Here is a 24,003-nt window from a genome sequence, read left to right on the forward strand (position 1 = left end):
GACGGGACATGACGGGACATGATCTTTGTGCTCTCACCGGTGGAGATGCCAAGTGCAGGACCAGGCCCTGCCGTCCTATTTCGCCCATGGACCCCTTTTCCAACTGGCTGGCTGTAGGTTGGGCCCGTGTGGTTTTCTCAGCACCCCAGCGTGCTGGAGCCCACCTTCGTTGTGGGCTTCGGGGTAGTTTTGGTTTCAGTGGCGAGATCTGTGCTGCTCAAGAATCCCTTTGGGCTTCAATACATCATAATTTCAAGATAGTCTTTAAAATGTTGGGAATGCTGTGGTACTGTTCACTTTTAAACAGGGAGGAGCAGGTTTTCCTCTTCATTCAGTGTAGCAGAAGCAACTGCGATGAGCAGGCATCCCCAACGGTCCCCAGGGAGCTTGGGGAGGAGAGTGGGGGACAGAAAGCAGGAGAAGCCTTGGCAGCGCAGCCGGAGCAGATCTCCTGAGGGGTTAAAGAGAGAGACTTTTTTTGAGACTTACTCAAATCCTATTGACTTCTTGCCAAAAAAAGTTTAGAGAGGTCAGGGGACTTCAAGTGTTTTTCACTATTGATAACAGTGTTGTGAGCGATTCAGTTGGTATCTATCACCCATCACTAGAAGAGATTTAAAGAACCCAAACCCCCTGTTGCTCCACACTTTATTGTCATGTCAAACAGGAGACATCACTGGTTAATGCTTGAGAGTGGACTTTGCCCTCTATTTATAGTATGATCTCATCTCAGTGTGAGGGAAGGTAAACACCAGGAGGAGCAGAATGGTGGCACAGATACAGCACTCCACCTGAAGCTGGGATGTCCACAGACTTTTGCAGCTAAGCTTCTAAATGTAGAAAAGTGCGTGTGTGTATATACACTTACACAACCCACTGCTTTGTGCACTACACATAATGATCCTCCTTGGAACATCCTTCTCTCCCATCTTCCAAGCATGACAGTGCTTATCTTCCAACTCATGCCAAGGAGTGTGTCGTGTGAGGGTGGTGTTTACATTTACACATGCAATTGGCTAGATAAAAATTGCCTCCAAAGTACAATAAAAGGGAAATTAACCTTGGTAATATTACTTTGTGCCAAGGATTTGTCCTATTTACTAGTTCTGATATTTCAGATTTAGTGTTTACTTTGCTTCACATCAGTAACAGTTCCCTTCCTGAAACCAGGCTTAGTTTTGTACATACAGGTAACCTTGTTTAATTGAGCTGACTTAAGCTTAAAATAAAACAAGCAAATGTCATCATATGAGTGATTTCTGTTGCAAAGATAGTGCATTGATGCTACTACAGCATTTCCTGATAAAATAATAAGCATTATTGAGCTGCTCTCAAATTCTCCCTGACTTCCCTTGTTGGAACAATAATGTTACAAAGTGGAGATGCATTAAAAACTAGAGCATCTATTACTAGCTTTGATGTAACACTGTTGATGTAATTGTCAGAGAGACAGCAAAACAATAGCTTTTTATGCCATGGAACTGTAACTTCAGTTAAGGACTGTTGGACTAAGCTAAAAGACTCTTATGTTAAAAAAAAAAAACCAAAACAACAAAACGTGTTTCTGTCCTTAATGAATTATTTAATATATTTCCAAAGTGGTACTTTTTCAGCTTTCCCCTGAGGTATGATGGATGCAAGGACAAAAAAAGGATTGATGGCAAAGAGAAGAATCAGGTTTCCTTTTCTTGCTGCCGGCTGTCACAGCAGACGTACCTTCTTGGTTAGAAGAAGGCTGTGAATACTGCAGCATGTTCTCTTCTGCTGTCAGAGGTGGTGTGGTGCCAGAAAATTTCTACTGCACGTGAATGAAGGATTCTGCATTTTCTGCTTCTTTCACAGTTAAGCTAGGGAATATTCAATAGCTCCAGTTATATGAATTATTAAATTTAACTATTTCTTTGTAAATTTAACTATTTCTTTGCATCCTTGAAACTGAGACTATTACCATAAGATGATCTGGTAAATCATAAAGCATATTTATTATCTTCAGATTACTTGGGGAATTAAGGCTTTTAGGAAATACAGGTTGATATCAGTTATTTGCTGTAGCCAACACACTGCAAACGGCTTAATTCAGCTACTGCCTTGATGGATCTAAATTTTTTTTTTAATCAGCAATTTGTCTTACAGAATGAGCAATTTATTTTTTCCATAGAGACTCTTCAGATCTCCTGAGTTCATTAAATACCTTATTATTGTTTTGCATTGAGCCTATCATGTGATGTCAGTAACCTTAATATACATCTGTTTTTGGAAGGAATTTTGTGTATGTAAACTGGGCTTCTTTGCACAGGCACTTATGCCGTAACTGCTTAGGTACTACTTCTCTCACCCAGTTTTCACCATGAATCACAGTTGTTGGTAATTTGAGGCAGAATTCACGTCTCCTCAGAACAGTATCAATACAAGAGAAGATATTTCTGCAGCCATGTGGCGATGAACCTCCTTGCACCTGATGTGCTCAGACAAGGACTTGAGCTTTGGTGTGAGAGGCCCTGTGTAATTTTAGGTATCACAGAATCATAGAGTAGTTTGGGTTCGAAGGGACCTTCAAAGTTCATCTTGTCCAACACCCCTGCAATGAGCAGGGACATCTTCAACTGGATCAGGTTGCCCAGAACCACATCCGGCTTGACCTTGAATGTCTCTGGGGATAGCACATCCACCACCTCTATGGGCAACCTGTGACAGTATTTTACCATCCTTGTTGTATTTTTTTCCTGACATCCAGCCTGAATCTCCCCTCTTTTAGTTTAAAACCATCACCCCTCGTCCTGTCGCAACACGCCCTGCTAGCATCGGGTCTCCCCGCTACGGAGACAAGATGGCGGCCGCCGCGCGTCTCCTTGGCAACCGAGCTCTCCCTGCCGCCGTCACCGCCTCGGAAGTCCCGCCCCGGCGCGTCGCAGTTGCTAGGGAAGGTGCCGGAAGGGAGGGCCCGGGGCTTGGTGGAGCCGCCGGCCGGGGCGATGGAAGCGAGCGGCGGGCGTGGCTGGGTTTGAGGGGGAGTCGCGGCCGTCTCTCGTGCCGGCAGGTGAGCGCGGGCAGCGGGCTGGGTGTCATCCCTCCCCCACCCCCCTCCCGCAGACACACGGTGCGGGCTGCAGCCGCCCGCCGTTGGGGGAGATCCTCGGCCTTCCTTCCCCCACCGGGCCTATCGCGACAGCTGAAGTTCCCTGCGGGATCGCGACCCCTCCTCGAAGATGGAGGGGTGAGGTAATCACCTCGCTTAGATTCACCCTGCGGCCCACTCTCGGAGGGTCCCTGGGAGGGACAAGGGCAAAGCTAGACAGAGTCAGCATGTTCGTGGGGCTGTCACGACATGTCGGTGAGGGCCCGAGTCCACTGTGGTTCCCTGCGGGAGCATGTGTACGCGCGTCCGCTCGTGGCGCGTGTGGTGACCTCCTGCTCCGGGGGTCCTCGTTGCCCACAGCTCAGCCACGCAGCCCTTCCAGGCTTCGTCTCCTTTTTCTCCCTAACATGATGGGAATCGCTGTGGCAGGTCCTCCCAGTCTCCTTTAAAGGAGTAACCGCATCAGCAGAACTGGATTTTCCAGTAATAAACTTAATTATGAAACACAATTACGTCTTCTGACTGTTAGAAGCAAATGGAGCTTGCTAGATCAGGTGCTGCAGGCAGTGGCACCACTTACTTATGCTTATCTTTGCAGTGTGAAAAGCTGTTATGTAGTCAGCATGAGTAGCTTCTGTAGTGGCGGTAATGACAACCAGGGTGCTTTCGGATCTCACTGTCACTGCATGAATTTGTGCCAGGGCAAGAGGCCCTCAGTTTGGGATTAGGCTGCTGCCAAGTTTCCTTGTGTTTGCTTGCTGTCCCTGGGACCAGTCTGGGCAGAAATGGCAGTGTTTTGGGGAAGTGTCAGACCTGCATACATGTGTTGTCTCATGAGTAGGAGGTCTGGTGCTCTGTGAAGGATTTGACTTAATGAACCATTACCCTCCTATATGCAGTAGGCAGGCTGGGGCTGTGTTACACAGCTGTTTGCCATTTTAAGGATCTCAGCTGACCAGAAGTTTGAACACATTGTTACCTTGTGCAATCTCATCAGGTTGTCTGGCATACCTAATTGCAGATGAGAGGATTCCTGTAGAAAACTATGTTGTATTAAAATTGTTATCAAAAATTCTTATTTTCAATAATATAGCTTTATACGTCTCCTAATTTGTGGGTTACACAAAATGAGAAGATTTTATTTACAGGCAAGTTAAACATCATCTGAGATGGTCAAACTGTCTGCATAAACCAAGGACTAATTTTTAGTCTGCTGTTGTATTGTTAACCTTTTAATCATCCTGTCAGGTGATGGACCTATAAGGCCTAAAGTTCCCAAATCAGGAGAAGAATATTTGTGGCAGAAGTTATCTTCAATTTTTAGCTTTGGTTTAATTTTTACTCACCTTCCTGTGTGTAAGTCTTCTGTCGAATTGTCTCTGGCTTTTGAAATCAAACCATGCCGTCTCTGGGAGTTGTATAGCATAGCTAGTCATGGAGCAGTCCCACCTGCCACCTACCACAAAATCCACTTGCTGGATCAGCACATGCAGTCTTCCAGGGTTCCTAGCTGTAGGATATGTAGTATGTGTTGAAATCTCTTCATAAAGAATCCTACAGAAAGGATGCTGTAGCAGCTGTTGCATCCTAGGGTAAAAATGAGATTACAGCATTAGAGGTGTTAGCAAAGCAGCCCTGTTTGTGGCAGTGCTCCCAGTATCCTGATCTTTGCCAGGCAGCAGCTACATGCTTCTGTCAAGGGAGAGGCCCAGGCGGCTACATTTGTCTGATGCAGCACTTCTGGAAGAACAAACCCTGAGGGCAGTTGCAGCTTAACGATGCTGGAGCAAGACACACTGGAGAAGTAGGGAGACGGATCAAGGAGTTGGGTAATAGAGAAATGGGTATAGGGTTGGGGCTGGATGTTGGTAACCTTATGGGGTAGCTTGGAGATGCGGAGGACATGTTTTAAGGCCTTTTGAAAATTTTACATTGTGTTTCATTAGGGTTTCATTATTTAAAACATTTCCTTTCGGAGGGGCAATTCTATTCCAAGCTGACTAATCCCTGAACTTGTAAAACCACAACAAGCGTGTGTGTGTGATACTAGTGAGTCACTGATGATGAATCATGCATACTTCAGTGCAAATAAATGAATCCCTTTGTTTCATTTATTTTTGTTTTGGTAGTATCTGGAGGGCCTACAGAAAGATCATGACCTTGTGGAACCAGGTGTTGTTTAAGCACAGAAAAAGACAGACTCTGAGCCTTCATACACTCTTTTTTTATCTGTCTCTTTAAGCTTGAGTTCAACTTGTCTTATCAGCATGAATAAAAATAAGTATGTCTAAACCTCTTTAAAATCGAAGTCTAATAGTAAACATTTCTGCCTTGTGGAATGTGGCAATTTAAGTAGTCTAGGAAGGAGAAGGTAGGAGCACTATATAAGGGACTGTGCCTCCCAGGAAGAGAGAAATAGTAGGGCTGTTAGCTTGCTGGCAAATTTACGTCTCCCTATGTAGTTCTGAAAATTGAAGACCCCTTGAATTCCAGCTCAGTATTTTAGTTGCAGAAATTGTATTAACTACATTCATTATTTCCATTAATTGCACCACTACATTAGTAAAGGTGAAGTTTTAATTGGCTTTTCAATGGAAAATTATATGTAGAAGGAACAGTAGGGGGTGTTACATGTGTGTTTATCTGCTGTCTCTCACTCCCTTGCATGGCAGTTTTTGTCCTTGGGAGAAGGGTATGCCAAAGAGTCTGCTTTTGGCTTAACAAGATTTTCTTCTGAATTAGCACTTCTTTGCACTCGATTTCTGTGAAACATAACTATGAAGATTCACTAGGCTGCAACTGTAAAAGTAATTTGTGAAATGAACTGCAGAAAGACTAAGCAGCAGCATCGAAACTGCTTATGAGAGCTTTAGCAGTTATTATAATTTGCTCATGAATGTATGTTAGCTTGCTTAAGTTACATATTAATCAGGCCTAGATCTGGGATCAGCACTTACTTAGAGATGGGGTAAATAAGTTCTTTGTTGTATATAGTGTACTGTCCACATCAACTGGATTGTAGGATTTTGGTGTTGAGTATGTATGCACAAAGGATGATCTGCTTCAATTCATGCGTCTTCACCCCCATCTTCACTGGTATTGCATTAAAGCACAATTTAAGATGGTATAAAGGTGATCTCACCAAACAGCCCTTGTAAAGGAGAGTGCCAGCTGGTGAGTGCCTGCTGCTTTCAGAAAGCTTCAGCCTGCCCTTCACAGAAGGGGCTAATTGTGGGTGCTGGGCTCATCCACACTTCCTCAGTGAATTTGTTCTGTATTCCTACCTTGCTAGATTTGCCTGTCTTTCTCAAACAAAAAGGACAAGGATGCAATACAGTATATCAGAGGATTGACAAAATCACACAAGCCCTCAGAACAAGACAGTAATAAACTGGAGTGAATTGAGCAGGGGGTTTACCAAGATGGTCAGGGGGCTGAAGCACTTGTCTGATGAGGTGAAGCTGGGCAGCTGTGTTTCTTCAACACGGAGAAGAGGTGGCTCTGGGATCACAGCCTGCCTGTGAGGAGGTTATTAAAAAAGACAGACCAAGGCTCTTTAGCAGGGTGAAGGGTGGGAAGGCACAAGCTGAAAGAAGAGTTCCAGAATATATGAGGCAATATGTGAGGGAAAAACAATACCCAGCACCTTTTCCTATTGAGACCAGTCAAGCAGTGACACAGGATGCCAGAGAAGCTGTGCTATCTCCATCTTTAGAGGTTTTCAGAATGTGGCTGGATAAAGCTCTGAGCAACCTGGTTTGACCTTATAGCTAACCCTGCATTGAGCAGGAGGCTAGACAAGAGACCTTCTGAGGTCACCTCCAGACAATCCTGCAACCCTTGCAGGAAAGGCTGACCTGGACATGTGAGAGATCTAATGTAGAAGGTGACACCTAGGCGTCATGAATTGAAATGCAGCTTATAAGCACTTCCCTAGCAACCATAAATTTGCAGAAATCCTGCTGTCAGTGTTTTAATCATAGAATGGTTTGAGTTGGAAGGGACCTTAAGGACCATCTAGTTCCAACCCTGCTGCCTTGGGCAGGCACACCTTCCATTAGACCATGTTGCTCAAAGCCCCATCCAGCCTGGCCTTTAAATAAACCCTGCTTGCAGTGCAGCCTTTTCCAAACAAGTTTGTCTGTCAGTCTCCAACATTTCACCTCTATTTCACATTTCCCACCTTTCATCCTCTTCAGCCCCCTGGGGAGGTGCCTTTTCCCAAGCAAAGCAAGAGGCAGGCACGGTCCCCAGTGCCCACCTATGGCCTTGCTAATGATATCAACTTATCCATCTCCCCCTTCCCCACTAGAGCAGAAGGCAAAATCAGAGCTGCATGAAGTACAGAGAAGACAATACAAAGTTGGTAATGTTACTTTGGTTCCCTTCCTTGCAGTATAGGAAATCATGATTCTTGGTAGAGCACATAAGGGATTTCTCTTGGAATATTTTTTTTTTAATTCTACAGTCATGAAGTGATCCATATGAACTCTCCTACTTCAAAATAAAGCAAAAAGGTATATGCATGTAAGTCTTGGTTAGAAATCATAGAATCACAGAATGGTTTGAGTTGGAAGACCATCCAGTTCCAACCCCCCTGCCATGGGCAGGGACACCTTCCTCTAGACCAGGTTGCTCAAAGCCCTGTCCAGCCTGGCCTTGAAAACTGCCAGGGATGGAGCATGTACTACTTTGCTGGGCAACCTATGCCAGTGCCTCACCACCGTCACAGCAAAGAATTTTTTCCTTATGTCAAATCTAAATCTACCCTCTTTCAGTTTAAAGCCATTTACCTTTGTCCTATCCCTACATGGCCTTACAAGTCCTCCCACTCCAGATTTCTTGTTGGCCTCTTCAGGTACTGGAAGCTGCTCTGAGGTCTCCCCGAAGCCTTCTCCAGGCTGAACAAGCCCAGCTCTCTCAGCCTGTGTCCATAGGAGAGGTGCTCCAGGCCTCTGATCATCTTTGTGGCCCCCTCTGGACTTGTTCAAGCACATCCGTGTCCCTCCTGTGATGTGGGCCCCAAAGCTGTCTATGCTCTGTGTTTGGTTCTGTAATCATTATACAATAAATGTACAACAGTGATTTCTGGCATTAAGGTATTTAGTGAGAGATGTGAGTTGTGTGCCCATTCAGAAAAGGTGGATTGGCTGGGGAGCGTGAAAGGTCCTTGTAACTAGTGTCCTTGTTTGCAGTTGTCCAGTTCCCAAATGCAGTCCTATTATTTTCCTTGATTTTTAATTTAATTTGCTACTTCTATCTTACGTTAAAATGCTTTCTAGACGTCACTTTGGAGGTTTTCAAAACATGGCTGGATAAAGCTCTGAACAACCTGGTTTGACCTTTCTAGATGCCACTTTTCATCCACTTTGACCATCCTGGTTTGTGTCCTCCCCTGTTTTCAATTTCACATCTTTAAACTTTTCTTTACTAATAGGTTGATTCTGCTTTAGGATAATGGCAGGAAAAGTAAAGTGGGTAACTGACATAGAAAAATCTGTTCTAATAAACAACTTTGAAAAAAGAGGCTGGATTCAGGTGGCAGAAAATGAAGACTGGAATTTTTATTGGTAAGTACATTAAAAATACCAATTTCTAATTTTATGAAGCATTTTAATATGTTAGTATCATCAATAATCTAAAAAAATGTATATTAAAAAGTGAAAGATACAGAAATTATCATTGATTTACCACAGTGCTCCTAAGAGTATAACATTGTTTCTGTAATTTCTCAGGCTACCACTGGTCTTCTGTTCAGAGTTGCATTGGTAGACTCCTATATATGTGCAGGCCTGCTAAAGTCATTGGGGTTCCTCAGAGTAGAAGGTCCCATCTGCATGGATCCATTCCCATGCTACTGATCTCATGTATCTTTGCAGTTTGCCAAAGATACAGTCAGGGAGTGGAAAGTCGGTGACCTAGCAAGATACTGATCACTTCTGGGAATGCCAGTTGTGAACAGCCCAGGGGGAAGGCTGCGCTCAGTGTTTTTTGAACTGTGATACCTGATTTTATTTGATTTTGGGTTTGTTTGTTGTTTTTTTTTTGCAGTAAGCAGAAGTTTTCCATTACTGTTGGAGGGGATATGTGGCCTGAGGGGAATCTTTGAATGTATCTTTTCCCCAAATTTTCTGGCAACTCAACATAAAATAATCCAAGAGTACACAGTTCCAATATATGATTAAATATTATTTTATCTGTGTGGTGGAGTCTTGCCCTGTTACCAGAGTCCAGGCTTCTATAATAAAGGCTTTGAGGACTGTACTTCTTCATGATAATGATTTATATGCAGACTGATTATTCAACATTTCAATACTTAGAGTGAATGTGAAGTTTAATCAGAGCAATGGTGAAAGGGGAGTAAAGAATCTATCTTCTCTTTTGGCATTTGTGCAATATAAGACCATGAAATGCTGTCCTAGAATGCAGTAATCTATTAATTGGCAGAAACAGTACTCTGTACGTAAACCAAACAATTTATATTGTCCCTTTCAGATATGACAGAATGGCGGTTTGTGCTGCCAAGTGTATCCTTTGTGAACCACTTATTCAAATGGGTAGGAATCTAGTAATCTCATGATTTTGGAATGTGGTTGAGGGGAAGAGGTGGAACAGGGCACTCATAGAGACTGTTGTGTGACTGGTTGTTTTGTTTTGTTTTTTTTCTTCCTGAAATGATAACGTAGCAGATTGATAGCAGTCAGGAAATATTCTTAAATTTCCAATATAAGACATGCAGTACAAATTTTCTTCGGATCTATAGTCCCACTCTTACCTTCTGTGAAAAATAAAGTAGATATGTGATGGCATTGTCACTGCAGCCCCTGATCTGGCATTTACGGGTGATTTTAGTAAGATCTCTGAATCACTGTTTTCAGTTCATATGCTTGACAATCTGAATAGCAAGGTAGTCAGTAGGAGGTTGTTTTTATGGCTTTTTTTAAGAGAGAAACTGAATTTACAGGAAGAGAAATAACAGAAGTTGCTTCTGTAGCACTTGGGGGTGTGTTGGCCATTTTTAGATCCTTTTGGGGCTTAACCTGTTATCAACAAGGCAGAGTCCAGTAGGCCCAAGTTGTCATCTTCCTTTCCTCTCTTGTGCCAATTTTAGTCACAGTAGAGGGATCAATAAAACCTCTGGCAGGATTTTGTTAATAGAAGGTCAGCACATCTTGCATTGTCACTGCAGCAGGGTATTAGAGTTTAAAGAGAAATGAGAGAGAAAAGTTGAAGTGTATGTAACAAAAAAAAAAACAACAAAAAAACAACAACAACAAAAAACAAACAAACAAACAAAAAAACCAACAAACTTTATCTTCCTGGATTGTGTTTCTTGGGTAATGGGTTTAAACTTAAACAGGGGAAGTTCAGGTTAGATATAAGGAAGAAGTTCTTTACTGTGAGGCACTGGAAAAGGTTGCCCAAAGAAGTAAATGCTCCCTCTCTGTCATTGTTCAAGGCCAGGTTGGACAGAGGCTTGGGCATCATGGTCTAGTGTGAGGTGTCCCTGCCCATGACAGGGGGATTGGAACTAGATGATCTTAAGGTCCTTTCCAACCTTAACTATTCTATGATTCTATGAAGTCTTTTGGTATCTGTCTTTGCTTGCAGGATGAGCGTACAAACAATCAGAAATGTTTTCAGTGTGGAAACTGGTTACCGCCTCTCTGATGACCAGATTGTCAATCATTTCCCAAACCACTATGAACTGACCAGAAAAGATTTGATGGTAAAGAATATCAAGCGATACAGGAAAGAACTTGAGAAAGAAGGAAGTCCACTTGCAGAAAAGGATGAAAATGGGAAATATATTTATTTGGGTATGTGGTTCTCATTATCAACATTCATATTCTTTCCTGTGTAGTCAATGACCTGGAACTGACCTAGCTTTTCTGTGCATAAAGCACCAAACTTCTGAAGTGTTAGAACATCAAAGTAACTATCTTGAAATGCTCTGTCCCCGTTAGTGAAGTGCACTTTGTCCTAAAATTATTTGCTGTATTCTGCAAACTTTACAGCCTTTTCTCTCTGTGTTCTCCTTTTCTCTCCCTTCAAGTCTGAATTAGAGCAGAAGGAAACAGAGAACAGGTAAAGTGATAAAAACTGTTGTAATGAATATTTTGTAAGAAATACTGTATTTTCAAAGGTTTTCACAAACTTTCCTTTGAAGGAAAATAGCTAATATTTTACAAATTGAGAGGAATAGAGGGGATGGCACTTGTTCAGGATCTTCATTGAAATTGGAGAAAAAGTAGTAATAAAAGACTGAACATTTCTGTTTTCCTGTTGTATTACCAAAGCACCAAGGCCCAGTTCCTCCATTGTGTACTTGATAGTATTCAGCAGTATTCAAAGAGGAGCACAAATCCATTTTGTGTGCATGGAAGTTGTATTTAGACTTTGTTTTGTTAGGAGTAAGGTCCTTAAAGAAGACTGAACTTAACAGTGCAGCATTACCTGAAGTAACATTGGATAAAATGATAATGAAATTACTATTTTTAAGTATAAGGGTACAGAACTAGACTTGTAACTAGGCTTTTTGTGGTTGGGGGCGGGGGGGGAGTGTGGGGGAGAGGTGGGTTGTTTGGTTGCATTTTTGTTGATTTTGCTTTGTTTAAAATTATTTTGAAGAGGGAAAATTGTGGGATTAAGGTACTCTGCAATAAGATTAGTGATGAAACCAAAGGACTCTGGAACTTCACATGAGATGGAGTTTCTTTAATTCAAAAGTGAAAAGACATTATCTGAATATCTTATACTGGAGGGAAAACTAAAATTAAGTTTTTCAGAGAGGCTCTTGGCAGAACAGAATGAACAAACTCTTCAGAGTAGAAGTTTGGGGGAAGTTGGAAAACAAGAAACAAGTAATGACTGCTAGGAAATACAACTAAACAAACAAAAGGCAAACCAGCAGTAGATCAGGAATGAGGAGAGTGAAGTTGTTTTAGAGGTCATAAAGCATTGCAGCAAAACAGAAGTGGAGATAACGTTGAACTGATTTACATCTTGGGAAAGTGAAAGTGTTCATCCCTGAAAAAGAGCAGCAGTTCTGTATGGATGGAAGTGAAAATAATTTGACAGCAAAAAGTGACAAATGCTTTTCTTTACATTTGAGTAAGCATTGTAATACTGATTGTGGGAGCAAGTAAGTGACTAATGGGAGTTACATAGAAATAAAAATTACCTCATCCAAAGGGGAAGCGACACCAGCATTCACATGTTTGGTGCACAGAGAATGATAAGGTGGTTAATGGAATGGTAAAAACTGACATAGTAAATTGAGAAAGTTTGGTAAATTGGAATGGTATGTAGTATTCTAATTTCACAGCATATAAACAGAATGCGAAAACTAATGAATGTGAATTAAAATCTACTTAGCTGAAGTTAGCAGCAATATTTTGCAATTGTTTGTTCAAGTGTAAACCTAAATGTAGAATTTAAATAAGATGAAAAGCAACGTAAGTCTTAATGAAGGTGGATAGTGCCAGACTGGAAAACTGAAAATACAGAATTTTTTTAGTCTGTATGTGTTAATAGCCTTATCAGACACAGTGTCCTTAATTGTGCACCTTATGTGGGTTTTTTGGTTTTCCTTCACTCAGATTTTGTTCCTGTTACTTTTATGCTTCCGGCCGATTATAATCTCTTTGTTGAAGAATTCAGGAAAAATCCCTCCAGCACTTGGATTATGAAACCTTGTGGCAAAGCTCAAGGAAAAGGAATATTTCTAATCAATAAACTCTCCCAAATTAAAAAATGGTCTCGAGACAGCAAAACGTCTTCGTAAGTTCTTAAAACCAAAACCCTTTAGTGTACTTTCTGTAATGAGGTGAACCATATGCTAAATGTCCGATGCATGGAAAAGTATTCCATTATTATTGCTTTGTCATTATATAGTTAGTTTTGCATTTAATCTCAGTTGTTATCTGACTTCCTCCTTCAAGCAGGTTTTAATGCAGTTTGTTTTGGTATGAGGAGGTACAAAGTACTGTTCAATTAAGTATTCTTTATAAAAATGCTTTCAGTGGTGTTGAGGAAAAAATTGCGTAAAAATAAATCGTTCTGCTTCATAATATTAAATAACAGGAAACAAGCAAATTCAGTAATTATTAAATACATGTTAAATAACTTTTTCAATTAGTACAAAGGAAGAGTGCATTTATTGCAACATGGTCTAGTGTGAGGTGTCCCTGCCCATGACAGGGGGTTGGAACTAGATGGTCTTAAGGTCCTTTCCAACCCTAACTGTTCTATGATTCTAAAAATACATTATCTATTTGGAGCACAAAAATGTTGGTGATCTACTTCCAAATGGATGAAACAGGTCAGCAATCTACCTTTTTCTCTGACTAGTAAAGGTTTTGATCACACAAGTAATACTGATTTTTTTTACTGTTATAAAGTGACTGGTTGACTATCACTCAAGTCTTCCCCCCCCTTTTGACTTTGAATCTGAAGAATGTCACAATCTGAAAGTTATCGTAGCTTTTCACAGTGGTTTGCCAATGCACACCAAGCATAAATACAAATGTTCTATATGACCTTGACTAATGAAGGTAATGTACTGCATACTCTTTGCTTGTCTTAACTGTGCCAAGCTCTAAGTGCTCTCCAAGGAAAAGACTGGCTTGTAGAGCTGCATTGTGCGTGGTGCAGTCAGCTACCCTGTCAACTTCAAAACTGAGTTTAAATGGTTAGTTGATCTTGGTCATCTGTGTAGTATTTTAAACATTTTTTTGTGTATATAATACCTGATGCCAAGTGTGTATTATTAACCACTACAGCTTTATACATTGTACATGAAGAAGATTAAAGATTTCAGCCACTTCACAATGTACAGACTACTAAAGGAAAAAAAGATTTATCAGATTATATCATTGCAATTGTTAAATTCTGAAACTTGATTTGTGTTTTTCAGGTTTGTATCTCAGTCTTCCAAAGAAGCCTATGTGATTTCTCTCTATATTAACAATCCATTACTTATTGGTGGAAAGAAATTTGATCTTCGTCTGTATGTTTTAGTATCTACATATCGTCCACTGAGATGTTACATGTAAGACTGTATGTATTTGTATTTTGTTTTGAGAGAACATTTAATGTCGTCAAAATAAGTATCGTAGAATGCTTTTTCCTGATATCTTGTTGGGGTTTAACACATTTTAATGACTTTTTGCATTTAAGGTATAAACTTGGATTTTGCCGGTTTTGCACAGTAAAGTACACACCAAGTACAAGTGAACTGGATAACATGTTTGTACATCTTACAAACGTTGCCATTCAGAAACACGGGGTAAGTGTACTTAGTTCTTAGGTGCTCTTTTGTGGCAAGACTGTTTTTCTTAAATTGTCCCAAAAACCTTGGCATAAAAAGACTTTATTTGTCATATTCTTCATCGTCTTACAATTAAAATACTTCAACTTGAACTTCTAAATAAATAAACTTTAGAAGACTGCAGGTCAAAAGTATGCAAGATAATGAGTTGCAGCTCTGTAATAGAGTGGAATATCTTCAGTACTGACTTTCAGTAGTTGAAAGCAGGGGTTTTCTTCCAAGTCTCCTGTCATTTAAATGCTAATATGCTCATTTAGGAATTGATTCTGTGAGCAGTGGAATTAATGAAGCCTGGTTCCTGTAGATTCGTATTTTATAATAGCACTTTAGTATCAGCTTCCTGATCTTCCCTTCCCATTCTCTCTCTCCCGTGAAGTTAATTCAGCTTTCCTATTTTCAGTACATACTCATCACAGTACTTTCCAGCTGCTTCTCATGTTTTCCCTGCTCCGCCCCCCTCCTTTTGCTCCCTGGGTAAGAAAGGGAATGTGCAGTTGAGATCTTGGAGATGGATGTTTGCTGCCTGGCCAGCTGGTGGCTTCCTTTTCAATGGACAGGGTTCTGCCTGCAAAACAGTTCTGTCCTGTAATTTGCCATTGATGTTCATAAAACATGTGGAAACCTGATAGCTTTGACAGGACTTCCTTATGTCACCACAGGCTGAAATTCACCAGTGGGAGGAAAGGCCAGTGGGTCAGGGGGGACATGCACAGATGGGCATACACTATGACTGCCCAAGCCTTGTTTCTTCAGGGAATCCACTCGATTATGATGACTGTCCCTTTGCATTTTTAGTGGATGTCTGTGATTTATAGACCATGCCTCTGTTACAGTAATTAAAACTATACTGCCATGCTTCCAAATTTCATAGTTTTTAGTTTAAGAGTAGCGAAAATAAATGTGTATGTACATACGTATGTACACTCATGCATATATATTCATGTGTGCATACACCAACACTCCACAAGATACATTTAATGTATCTTAAATTGCAACCATGCTAAACGTGTCTATTGTTGTTCTGTAAGATGTGCAGCATAGCAGAACTACTTTTATCTGGACATTCTGTAGAATCATAGAATCAACTCAAGTCCAACTGTTACCCCAGGACTGCCAAGTCCACCACTAAACCATGTCACTAAGGGCCTCATCTACATGGTTTTTGAACACTTCTAGGGACATATCATTTGTGGTGGTAGTTATAAACTAGGGTAAGTGTCAAAAAGTGGTATTTTTCAGTACTACAAACATTTTCTTGCTCAGGTGCTGATTTGTAAAGTGCTTCTTTACAAATTATGGTTCTGACAGGGCTCACTGAGAATTGGTTGTGGTGAATGCAGATCCCATGTGACTTAGAGCATAAATCATGGTGCTGTTTGCAGTAGTAGTGAAGAGGTGAGGCATGTGATATGTTGCCTATCCCAAATAAAAGTAGAGGTGAAAGTAGTGGTGAGGTCACCTGAAGAGAAGACAACAGAAATGTGTATAGAAGGAGCAGTTTAAAAATGTAGAGTCATTACTGGAATATATGAAAAACTATATAATTTCAGAACCACTAATATTTGTTGAGTTTTGTAGAAAGAACTGAGAGGTTTAATGCAAAGCCACTCTATCCTATGTGCCCTTGTGTTTTAAACTTGTCTAACTTTGGAGGCACTTAGGTTGTACAATTTTAGAAGAACCTGATTTGAACAGTCAAGTAATTTATCAGAATCATTATGTGGTCTAGAAAAACTCTTTGTGTTCTAGCTGTTAATCTCTTCTCTAAGTCCTGTGTGAACCATAGTGTTCCAGTGTGTTTGTACCCTACTGAGTAATGGGAAAACATCCCTAATTTGAAAAGTGTACAAGTCTATATTGGGAGAGGGAAATGGTAAAATGCAGGAAGGAGACTAAGTCACTATACCCATTATAATGTTGGTGCTGGGAAACAGTTCTAGGTCATTATTCACTGCGTGTGCAATACAAGCACAACAACAGTAATTCAATATTATTGTTTTCAGTTAGTGATCTTCTGTGTAGCCTGCAATACTCTAATATTTTTAATTAAACAGCTGTGATTGTGTAAGGCTCTACCCAGTTGCAGTCTGTTTTGATTTGAGTACTTGTTCTGCAATGCAAAGAAGGCTGAAACTTTGATCTCTGGAATCTGGTCTCAAGACATTTTTTCCATGCAGCAAGTCCTGAGAACCATGTTTGAGGTCTTTATTTGTACAGTCCAGTTTTACAAATGTACTAAGGGGGGAGCTGTAGAAAAGCCTAAATATAGATAGAGGTTTCTCTGACCTCATCTTAGAGGACCACAGATTTCATTCCTCTGAGAACTGTTTTCTGCATCGTGTTCTATAATTCAGCAGGCATGCAATCATTAACCGTTACAAATACTCTGAGGAGAACCTTTTTAAAGGGGCAAAGCATGTGTCCTGAGAGTTATACAAGGGCTTAATGCATGTCTTTCCATCAGTACGAACACCCCCAGTTTGCTCTTGTCTTCCCATTTAAAGAGAATGTGATGCAGAGCATTGATAGCCTCTGAAAAGACAAATATAATCTCCTTTTCCCCCTGTTCTGTTTCAGTAGCACTTAGTGGTTTTTTCTATATCAAAATACTGAATTACTTGAAAAGTTAACCTTTAAAAATAATTCGGGTCATTTCACTGTCCTCTTGAATGTAACTTGGTAGCACCATTAAGATGATACCATGTTTGCCTTTGGGGAAACAGACAAGTCACATTTTAAGACAAGCACTTTCAAGTGCTCCATTTTAAAACAGCTTTCTTCAGTGAAATTCAGCTATTGCTCACTTAGTTATTTCTTCCTTATCCCAGAGGAGGAAAAAGTTCAATTCTTTCCTTTCGCATTTTAAAAGTTGTATTTCCAAATCAGAAATTATGTTTTACTATAAAGTTGTCAATGTACCAGTTGGCTTCTTTCTCTGAAAAAAGATTTATTACTTGATTTACAATGTGTGATATAAACATATACAGCTATAGTAAAACCAGTTGTTTATATAGAGTGCAGTTCAAAGTAAAGCTGAACTCTTCATAAACCTGTAGAATAAAAATAACTTGCTGAGGTTTTTTTTAGAGCACTACTTCTATGTAAGTGTAAGTGGGCTTTTTGTGTGAATGAAACAAAACTGCAGAACAACTTAAAAATTTTAGGCTAAACTAACTCCTTTATTTTTCAGGATGATTACAATCATATCCATGGAGGCAAGTGGACAGTGAGTAACTTACGCCTGTATCTGGAGAGCACACGTGGAAAGGAAGTCACAAACAAATTATTTGATGAAATTCACTGGATAATTGTGCAGTCACTGAAGGCTGTGGCGGTGAGTACTGTTCTTGGAATGCTGCCAGCAACAGCATTACAGCTGCAGGCTGCTCGTATCCATAAAGTGAGTTTGCCATCAAAACCCCTAAAATCTTTTTCCTGCTATGTGAGTGATGGTGTTGATGCTGATTTCTAAAATTCTGTTGTCTCCTGACTTCTCTGAGCGGACTTGAATTTTGGGTGAGTGGGTGAGCTGACTGTGCATACTGAAGAAGTGGATGAATCCTTCCTTGAGGGCTCTGTGAACTAGTTAATATGACATGATACTGCTCTTGTGAATAGTATTAAGCTCTGTCAAGGCACATGATGCCATTTCAGCAATAACAAATGTGTCAAAGAAAAAATAGCTCTGGAGGACAATTTGTCAAAGCAAACCTAAGGCTTTTAGTTCAGCAGAGTTGCATAACTTACTTTCACCTCACGAGTCACAGAGTTATCATGAACTCTCACTTAAAAAAAAAAGTAGCAACCAATCCTCTGCTTAAGTGACTTTCTAGTGTTTGGATAATGTCCTGTGATTACAGTAGATAGCAGGTATCGCTCTGTGAGTCAGCTGGGGTAACTGAAGAGCTCGCTAGTGCCAAGGACTGTCTTGTTCCCAAGTACATGGTCCTGTCATCTCTCTGGCACCTTCTTGAGCTGAATCAGCTCACTCGCCCAACTGACAATTACTGTATTGCTTTATTGATGGGTTAGTACTGTGCCAGTGTAATAAGCTAAATCGCCTCACTGAAGGATCAGCTGAACACCAGAATCAGCACAAGAAAGAGGGACAGGTTATGAAGCTAGGATCACTGGGAGGTGAGGAGGCATGGCTCAACTCACTGTCTGTTGTGTAATCATATTTGAAACAGATGTGAGAAGAAAAGGGATTTAATCCAAATGTTAGAAGAACCTTAGAAGAGGAAAAAGTGTTGAGAATTATTGAGCATGAAATATTTTGATCCTCTGTCTTTCTGACAATGGCAGATGTAATGAGAGATGCTTGTTTCTCCTGTCACTTTCACTCCCTGAAGAATGGAAAAGCTTTCATTATTAGCCTAGGGGAAAACATCTCACTAACCTGTTACAAAGGTTTCTTTAAAAGATCTGATGAGATTTCCATAGAAAAAAAGTCTTGCCATGCACACCGCAAATGGTTAGCAGATGCTGGAAAAGTACTGATTCTCTAGAGAATGTACATCCAAGCACAACTTGGTCCTTGGTTTCTCTTGACTTTCAGGATCATAGTTGACTTGAGCTAATTAGGGTTTTTAAAGGAATCTCGTAATTGTTTGACCTCAAATTTCTACTCTACATGTTTATATTAGCAGAGAAAAAGAAACATCTTTGAACAAGTCTCGTTTTTCTGAAGTTGAAATATTTCACAATTATTCAAAGCTGTGTTACGTAAAACTTCCTGATGTCTCCTGATGCATGCAGGCTTTAAATATTGTTATTACTTTTGCAAAATATGAAAACACGTTTCTTTTCATAACATAATGGAAAATTAATATGTTAGTATTTAGCATTAATACAATCATTAATATTGATATACTACTTCCAGCTTGGAAAAAAAAGAGGCAATCCTCAACTTATTAGCACACTTGTATTAGAGTAAAAACACTGAAAACTTGCAGAAAATTCATAATGTAGTCACAGTGATCATAGTGATTTATAGCAGAGTATGCATTCAGGTTACGTACTGAATTATTCATTTTAATACATATTGATGTCTTTTTCTCTTTTTTTAGCCTGTAATGAATAATGATAAACACTGCTTTGAGTGTTATGGATATGACATTATCATTGATGACAAGCTTAAACCATGGCTAATTGAGGTAAAGTTACTTAAAATACAGGGAAAAAAACTTCCTTCTCATTTCACAAAGTAAAACTGGCTAGATTTCAATGTAGCCTTTCCTCTTTTGAAACAGTGTCTTTTGTTCCTCAGGTAAGTGTATTAAGAAAAATGTTGGAAAGTAAAACAGACTGTGTGACCACGCTTGCATGTGCTTTTGTTTCCTGTTTGGTGTTTCTATTTGTTTATGGATTTATGTTTTGTCTTTGAAATCCAGTATGGCCATGCAATTGGAATTCAGTGGCAGTCTGAATGGTAGAAGCCTATTAGATTCTGTATCAGTAGCTGGAAAACTGGCATTGGCTCAATGGAGCATAACATCAAACTTAGGTTTTAGATGCTGTTACGGCCTTAATGTTGCAGATTGTGAGGAAGGAAAAGGGGTAAATGATGGGTAATTGGGATATTTGGAAGGGGTTTCCCCCCCACCATCTCCCATATGGCTTTCTCTTTAATGTATTGTCCTTGAATCTGTGTTCAACATGAATTTTTTCCATCTCGCTTCCTTCTCAGTCTAATTGAAAGTGAAAGTTCAAATGTAAATGAACTTTATTTTAAAAAACCCAAACATTTATTGTTCTGATACCATTTCTCCATAATAAATGTGGCACACAAGAGATACGTAAAATGAATCCCGGTTTTAATTAGTACAAGATACAATGTAGTGCTTTGAATAGAGAGCATGTGTGTGTTTCTCCAGCTCACAAGTTAACAGGAGAGAACTTGGATTAGGAACATAAATACAAGCTATTTACCTAGAAGAAACCCACAGGTTCCTGTGTAGAGCAGCTGTGGGAGTGAACCAGGCAAACTGTAAGCACTGAAATCTATGGGGTTTGTATCTGTGTAAGCTTAGAAAATTAAACAAAAATCCATGTTTTGTCTGATTCACCCCAGTGCATCTAGTCTCAACAAAAATCTTCAGGCTGACACTGCAGACATTTAGTGGTGTGGGGCTTTTTTTTTTTCTAAGTAAAAAGAAAAATGCCCAGTGGGGGATTCCTTCCAGTGTCTGAGGAACTGAAAGATGTGCTTTGAGATGCTGAGTCTTAATTTCCTAAATAGTACATGTAGTCATCACACATGCTATTTGGAGAACTATGTACCACTCAAAAATTGATGCTGACTGGTTTTTCTTTTCCTTTTGTAGGTTAATGCTTCCCCTTCTCTTACTTCCAGTACTGCTAATGATCGGATCTTGAAGTATAATCTTATTAATGACACACTTAACATTGCTGTGCCTAATGGGGAAATTCCAGACTGTAAATGGAATAAATCTCCACCAAAAGAAGTTCTTGGCAATTATGAAGTCTTGTAAGTTTTATCAATGTTCTATATAAATGCAAATGTTTTCCACTCACCTCACTTTTTTAATATATAGTGTAGAGATAAGGTGAACTTTGTTCTGTTGTGAAAAATGCACACAAAGTACCACTTTGGTTTTTTGGAGCTGCAGTAGCAATGGTGGAGGGGGGGAGGGCATTAAAGCAGAGCTGCCTCTCCCCTTCTCCAGCGAGAATGTTACTTTTCTGCACCTTCTGCACTTTCAGCATGTAGATTTGAGGGATAGAGGCTAAGAGACTGTTGTGTCTTCTATGTGTAGAACTTTAGTTGTATTGATTATAATATATAGATGGTAGTTAAATTGATATAATAGCAATTTTATATAATTTTTCTCTCACTTAATAGAAAAGACACCTCTTGACTCCTGTAATTAATGGATGTAATAGTAATGCGTTGTCAGGTCTTTTTTTTTTTTATTTCCCAAATCTGGATTACAAAGAGAGAAATTAAGGAGACAGATCTTTATGTTGGAGTGTCCGAAGGATTTAACTAGGATTGATTGGTTTTACGCAGAAAAACACTGATTTAATACCATGTTTTTGAAAGTTTCTCGTATTTTTTGAGAAAATATTTGGATAGTTTCTTTAGCACTAGTGGTACCATTGTTCAGTATGTCAGGAATGTGCTATGTACATAGGAGATCCACTGCTTTATACTGATCTTAAATACTCTTTATATTCTAGTAAAGACAGTTAAATGTCTGAATTATGACTTAAGTTTGAATGAATGTTTTATACATGGTAGCTGCGAATACCTATGCAATAGTGTGATTAAATATATATTATGACTGTTCAAAAAATATTGTAGTACTTTGATAATTATAATTACACATCTATAGCTAATTTCTGCTCAGAATTTGTGTGGCAGCCGAGAGTAAGTATATATTGAGGTTATCTGAGGCCATAGTGGACTTACATATTTAAGAACTACTTGTCACTGCGGTTAAGTTTTACAAAATGCATGTCGTCAGATACATTTAATTTAAGCACAGTTGTTTGTTCACCTCATTCTTTCCCTGCTTGCTCTCAGATGCAACAGTGGAGTTTTTTAACATGGCAGCTAACTATCCTGTTTGAAGCAATAGCTTAAGACTTTATTAAACTGCCAGCAGCCTGATGTTCTGGCTTAACCACAGACCTGTGTAGCGAGGAGAAATACAGAAGTACATGGGAAATTTCACAAGTATAAAATTTCACAAACTCAGGAGTTTAACCAAAGCTGCCAGATGTTTTGTTTCTTTCAAAAAGTAGCTGAAGATACTTCAGTTGATCTGTATTGCAACATCACGTGGTAGTATATTTCCTCGAATAATAGCTGCGTGTCAGACTGTGCATGTGTAGAATACAAGCTGTGTGTAGAACAGCTTGTTTTAAATTTCAGTGCTAGGTATTAAGCAAAATCAAATATAGAGGACCCACTCATGTTTGTGTAGTGAATAACAGGACAAGGCATTGAAGAGGATATCTTATTTTCAGATACGATGAAGAGATGGCACAAAGCGATGGTCCCGATCGTGACTTGCGGAGTCGTCCTGGACAATCCACTGGAGTAAAAGGAAATCGTGCAAGAGATTCAGGAAAGCCTGTACTGACCACCTGGAAGTGATAACAGGAGAAACAGCTGCACTCGTGGTAGGAAGGCATCATGAACAAAAATGCAGGTTTTGAACAGATTCGTCTACTTTGCTACCTTGCATATGGAAATATTAAAAGAGGACAGTACAGCTGTTGAAAAGAAGTGAAACAAACAATCTAAAAGCAGTAACTGTACTAGACATACATTGATTTAATGATTATCCCAATAATTATATATATAGTGTGTATGTATATATGATAATTTTGTACATATGTAGTTTGTATATACTAATATTCTCCCAGTAATGATTGAGAACTTTCTTTATAAAGATAATAACTCAAAACATGCATTCTGAAAGAAACCCCTTGCTGTTCTGAATATAATTTATTCCCTCTGTAACCTGTCCCTAGCTCCCTATAATAAATGAGCTGTGGATTCTGTAAGAGTGTGGTGTGGTGAGCGTTAATATTGTCACATGAGGGTTTAGATTCCTGCTAGTAAAAGAAGAGAAACTAAGAAAAATAGCAATGCATGGACTTGAGGCTATTGTCAGTTAAGGCAGCTAATGTTTTACAATTAGTAGTAATAAACTGAAAAGCAATTCTTTATATGCTGAGGATTTTTGGTTTGGTTTTGGTTAGGTTTTTAAATTTCCTGTAATTGTTTTGAGCTGCTAACTCTTTAAAGGTAGAAAGTTTCATGGGCAGAGGGAGTGTTTCAAATGGTATGTTGATGCACTTTTTGACTAGCCATTAATTTTTATTTCAAGATGATGCATGTCTGTAGAGAAACAGAACAATAACAAGCTGTAATAAATCTCATTGCTTGAAGCCAATGAGAAATCCTTATTTGCAGCAGTAATATGAGAATCTCATTGCATATTTGTGCTTGTATATAAGTAAAATATCTGTATATTTTTGTGTGAACTATAACAAAAATATTGTTGCACATGGTAAGCTATTGCTGGTAGCTATGATAACGAACGTTGTGATGATTAGCTACCAGAATGTATAGAGCAAAATTTAAAAATAGGTATTTCAGTCTTCTAACAGTGTAGCATATAAATAAACTAGTTGGGTGTGTGATTGGCTATTGCTTCCACTTGCATTTCCACCAGTTATTTGTAAATGCCAAGGCACAGTTCTGGTCGTCTTTGTTCTCCTTCCCCTCCTCACTGGTTTTTGATTTTGTTTTGGTTGGTTTTATTTTTTGATGGCGCAGTACTGTGGAGAGAAAGATGAAGGAGGCTAAGGGTTGCAGATGTCCACGTAACCATAACACACTCTAATCTTGATGCCACCAGAGCAGTAATACTTAATTTCCCTGCCAGGGCAGGCCATATGCTTTGCCCTCCTTTGTGGCAGGCTACTAAAGTGCATGCAATATAAACTTTACCTCTCCCACAAGTTTTGAGTTTCTTGAACATGTAAAACAGACCACCTGCACCACAGAACGTGTGGGTCCTTTTCCTGCCTTTGAAGTTCCTCCTAGAATAGGGCA

At 39.6% G+C, this 24,003-nt stretch overlaps 1 protein-coding gene across 6 annotated transcripts; it reads left to right on the forward strand.

Moving 5' to 3' along the window:
• On the forward strand, positions 1–23,593 carry TTLL1 (TTL family tubulin polyglutamylase complex subunit L1). 6 transcript variants are annotated; one of them, XM_057427424.1, is made up of 10 exons: positions 1–117; positions 8,514–8,646; positions 10,688–10,896; positions 12,679–12,859; positions 13,995–14,129; positions 14,258–14,366; positions 17,599–17,742; positions 19,478–19,564; positions 20,735–20,898; positions 22,404–23,593. In XM_057427424.1, the coding sequence occupies exons 2-10, from the start codon at positions 8,534–8,536 to the stop codon at positions 22,531–22,533; spliced, it is 1,272 nt and encodes a 423-aa protein (XP_057283407.1). In that variant the 5' UTR covers positions 1–117; positions 8,514–8,533; the 3' UTR covers positions 22,534–23,593. The 6 variants fall into 6 exon arrangements, with proteins under 6 accessions (XP_057283407.1, XP_057283397.1, XP_057283423.1 ...); XM_057427414.1 differs by lacking the exon at positions 1–117 and adding an exon at positions 2,897–3,037; XM_057427440.1 differs by lacking the exon at positions 1–117 and adding an exon at positions 2,912–3,037 and having other exon boundaries at positions 8,530–8,646.
• The last annotated feature ends 410 nt before the right edge of the window (positions 23,594–24,003 follow it).

The sequence above is a fragment of the Pezoporus wallicus genome, unplaced genomic scaffold, assembly GCF_028554395.1.
Source record: "Pezoporus wallicus isolate ANWC-B61680 ecotype Strahan unplaced genomic scaffold, APGP_CSIRO_Pwel_v1 scaffold_3294, whole genome shotgun sequence".
NCBI lineage: Eukaryota > Metazoa > Chordata > Aves > Psittaciformes > Psittacidae > Pezoporus > Pezoporus wallicus.

What these genes read in the sequence shown, in the direction of transcription:
- TTLL1 (XM_057427424.1), top strand. Translation starts at nt 8,534, where the DNA reads ATGGCAGGAAAAGTAAAGTGGGTAACTGACATAGAAAAATCTGTTCTA. An exon ending in CGAGACAGCAAAACGTCTTC is followed by an intron (nt 12,860 to 13,994) that starts GTAAGTTCTTAA and finishes TGTGTTTTTCAG; the next exon opens with GTTTGTATCTCAGTCTTCCA. An exon ending in AGTCACTGAAGGCTGTGGCG is followed by an intron (nt 17,743 to 19,477) that starts GTGAGTACTGTT and finishes CTCTTTTTTTAG; the next exon opens with CCTGTAATGAATAATGATAA.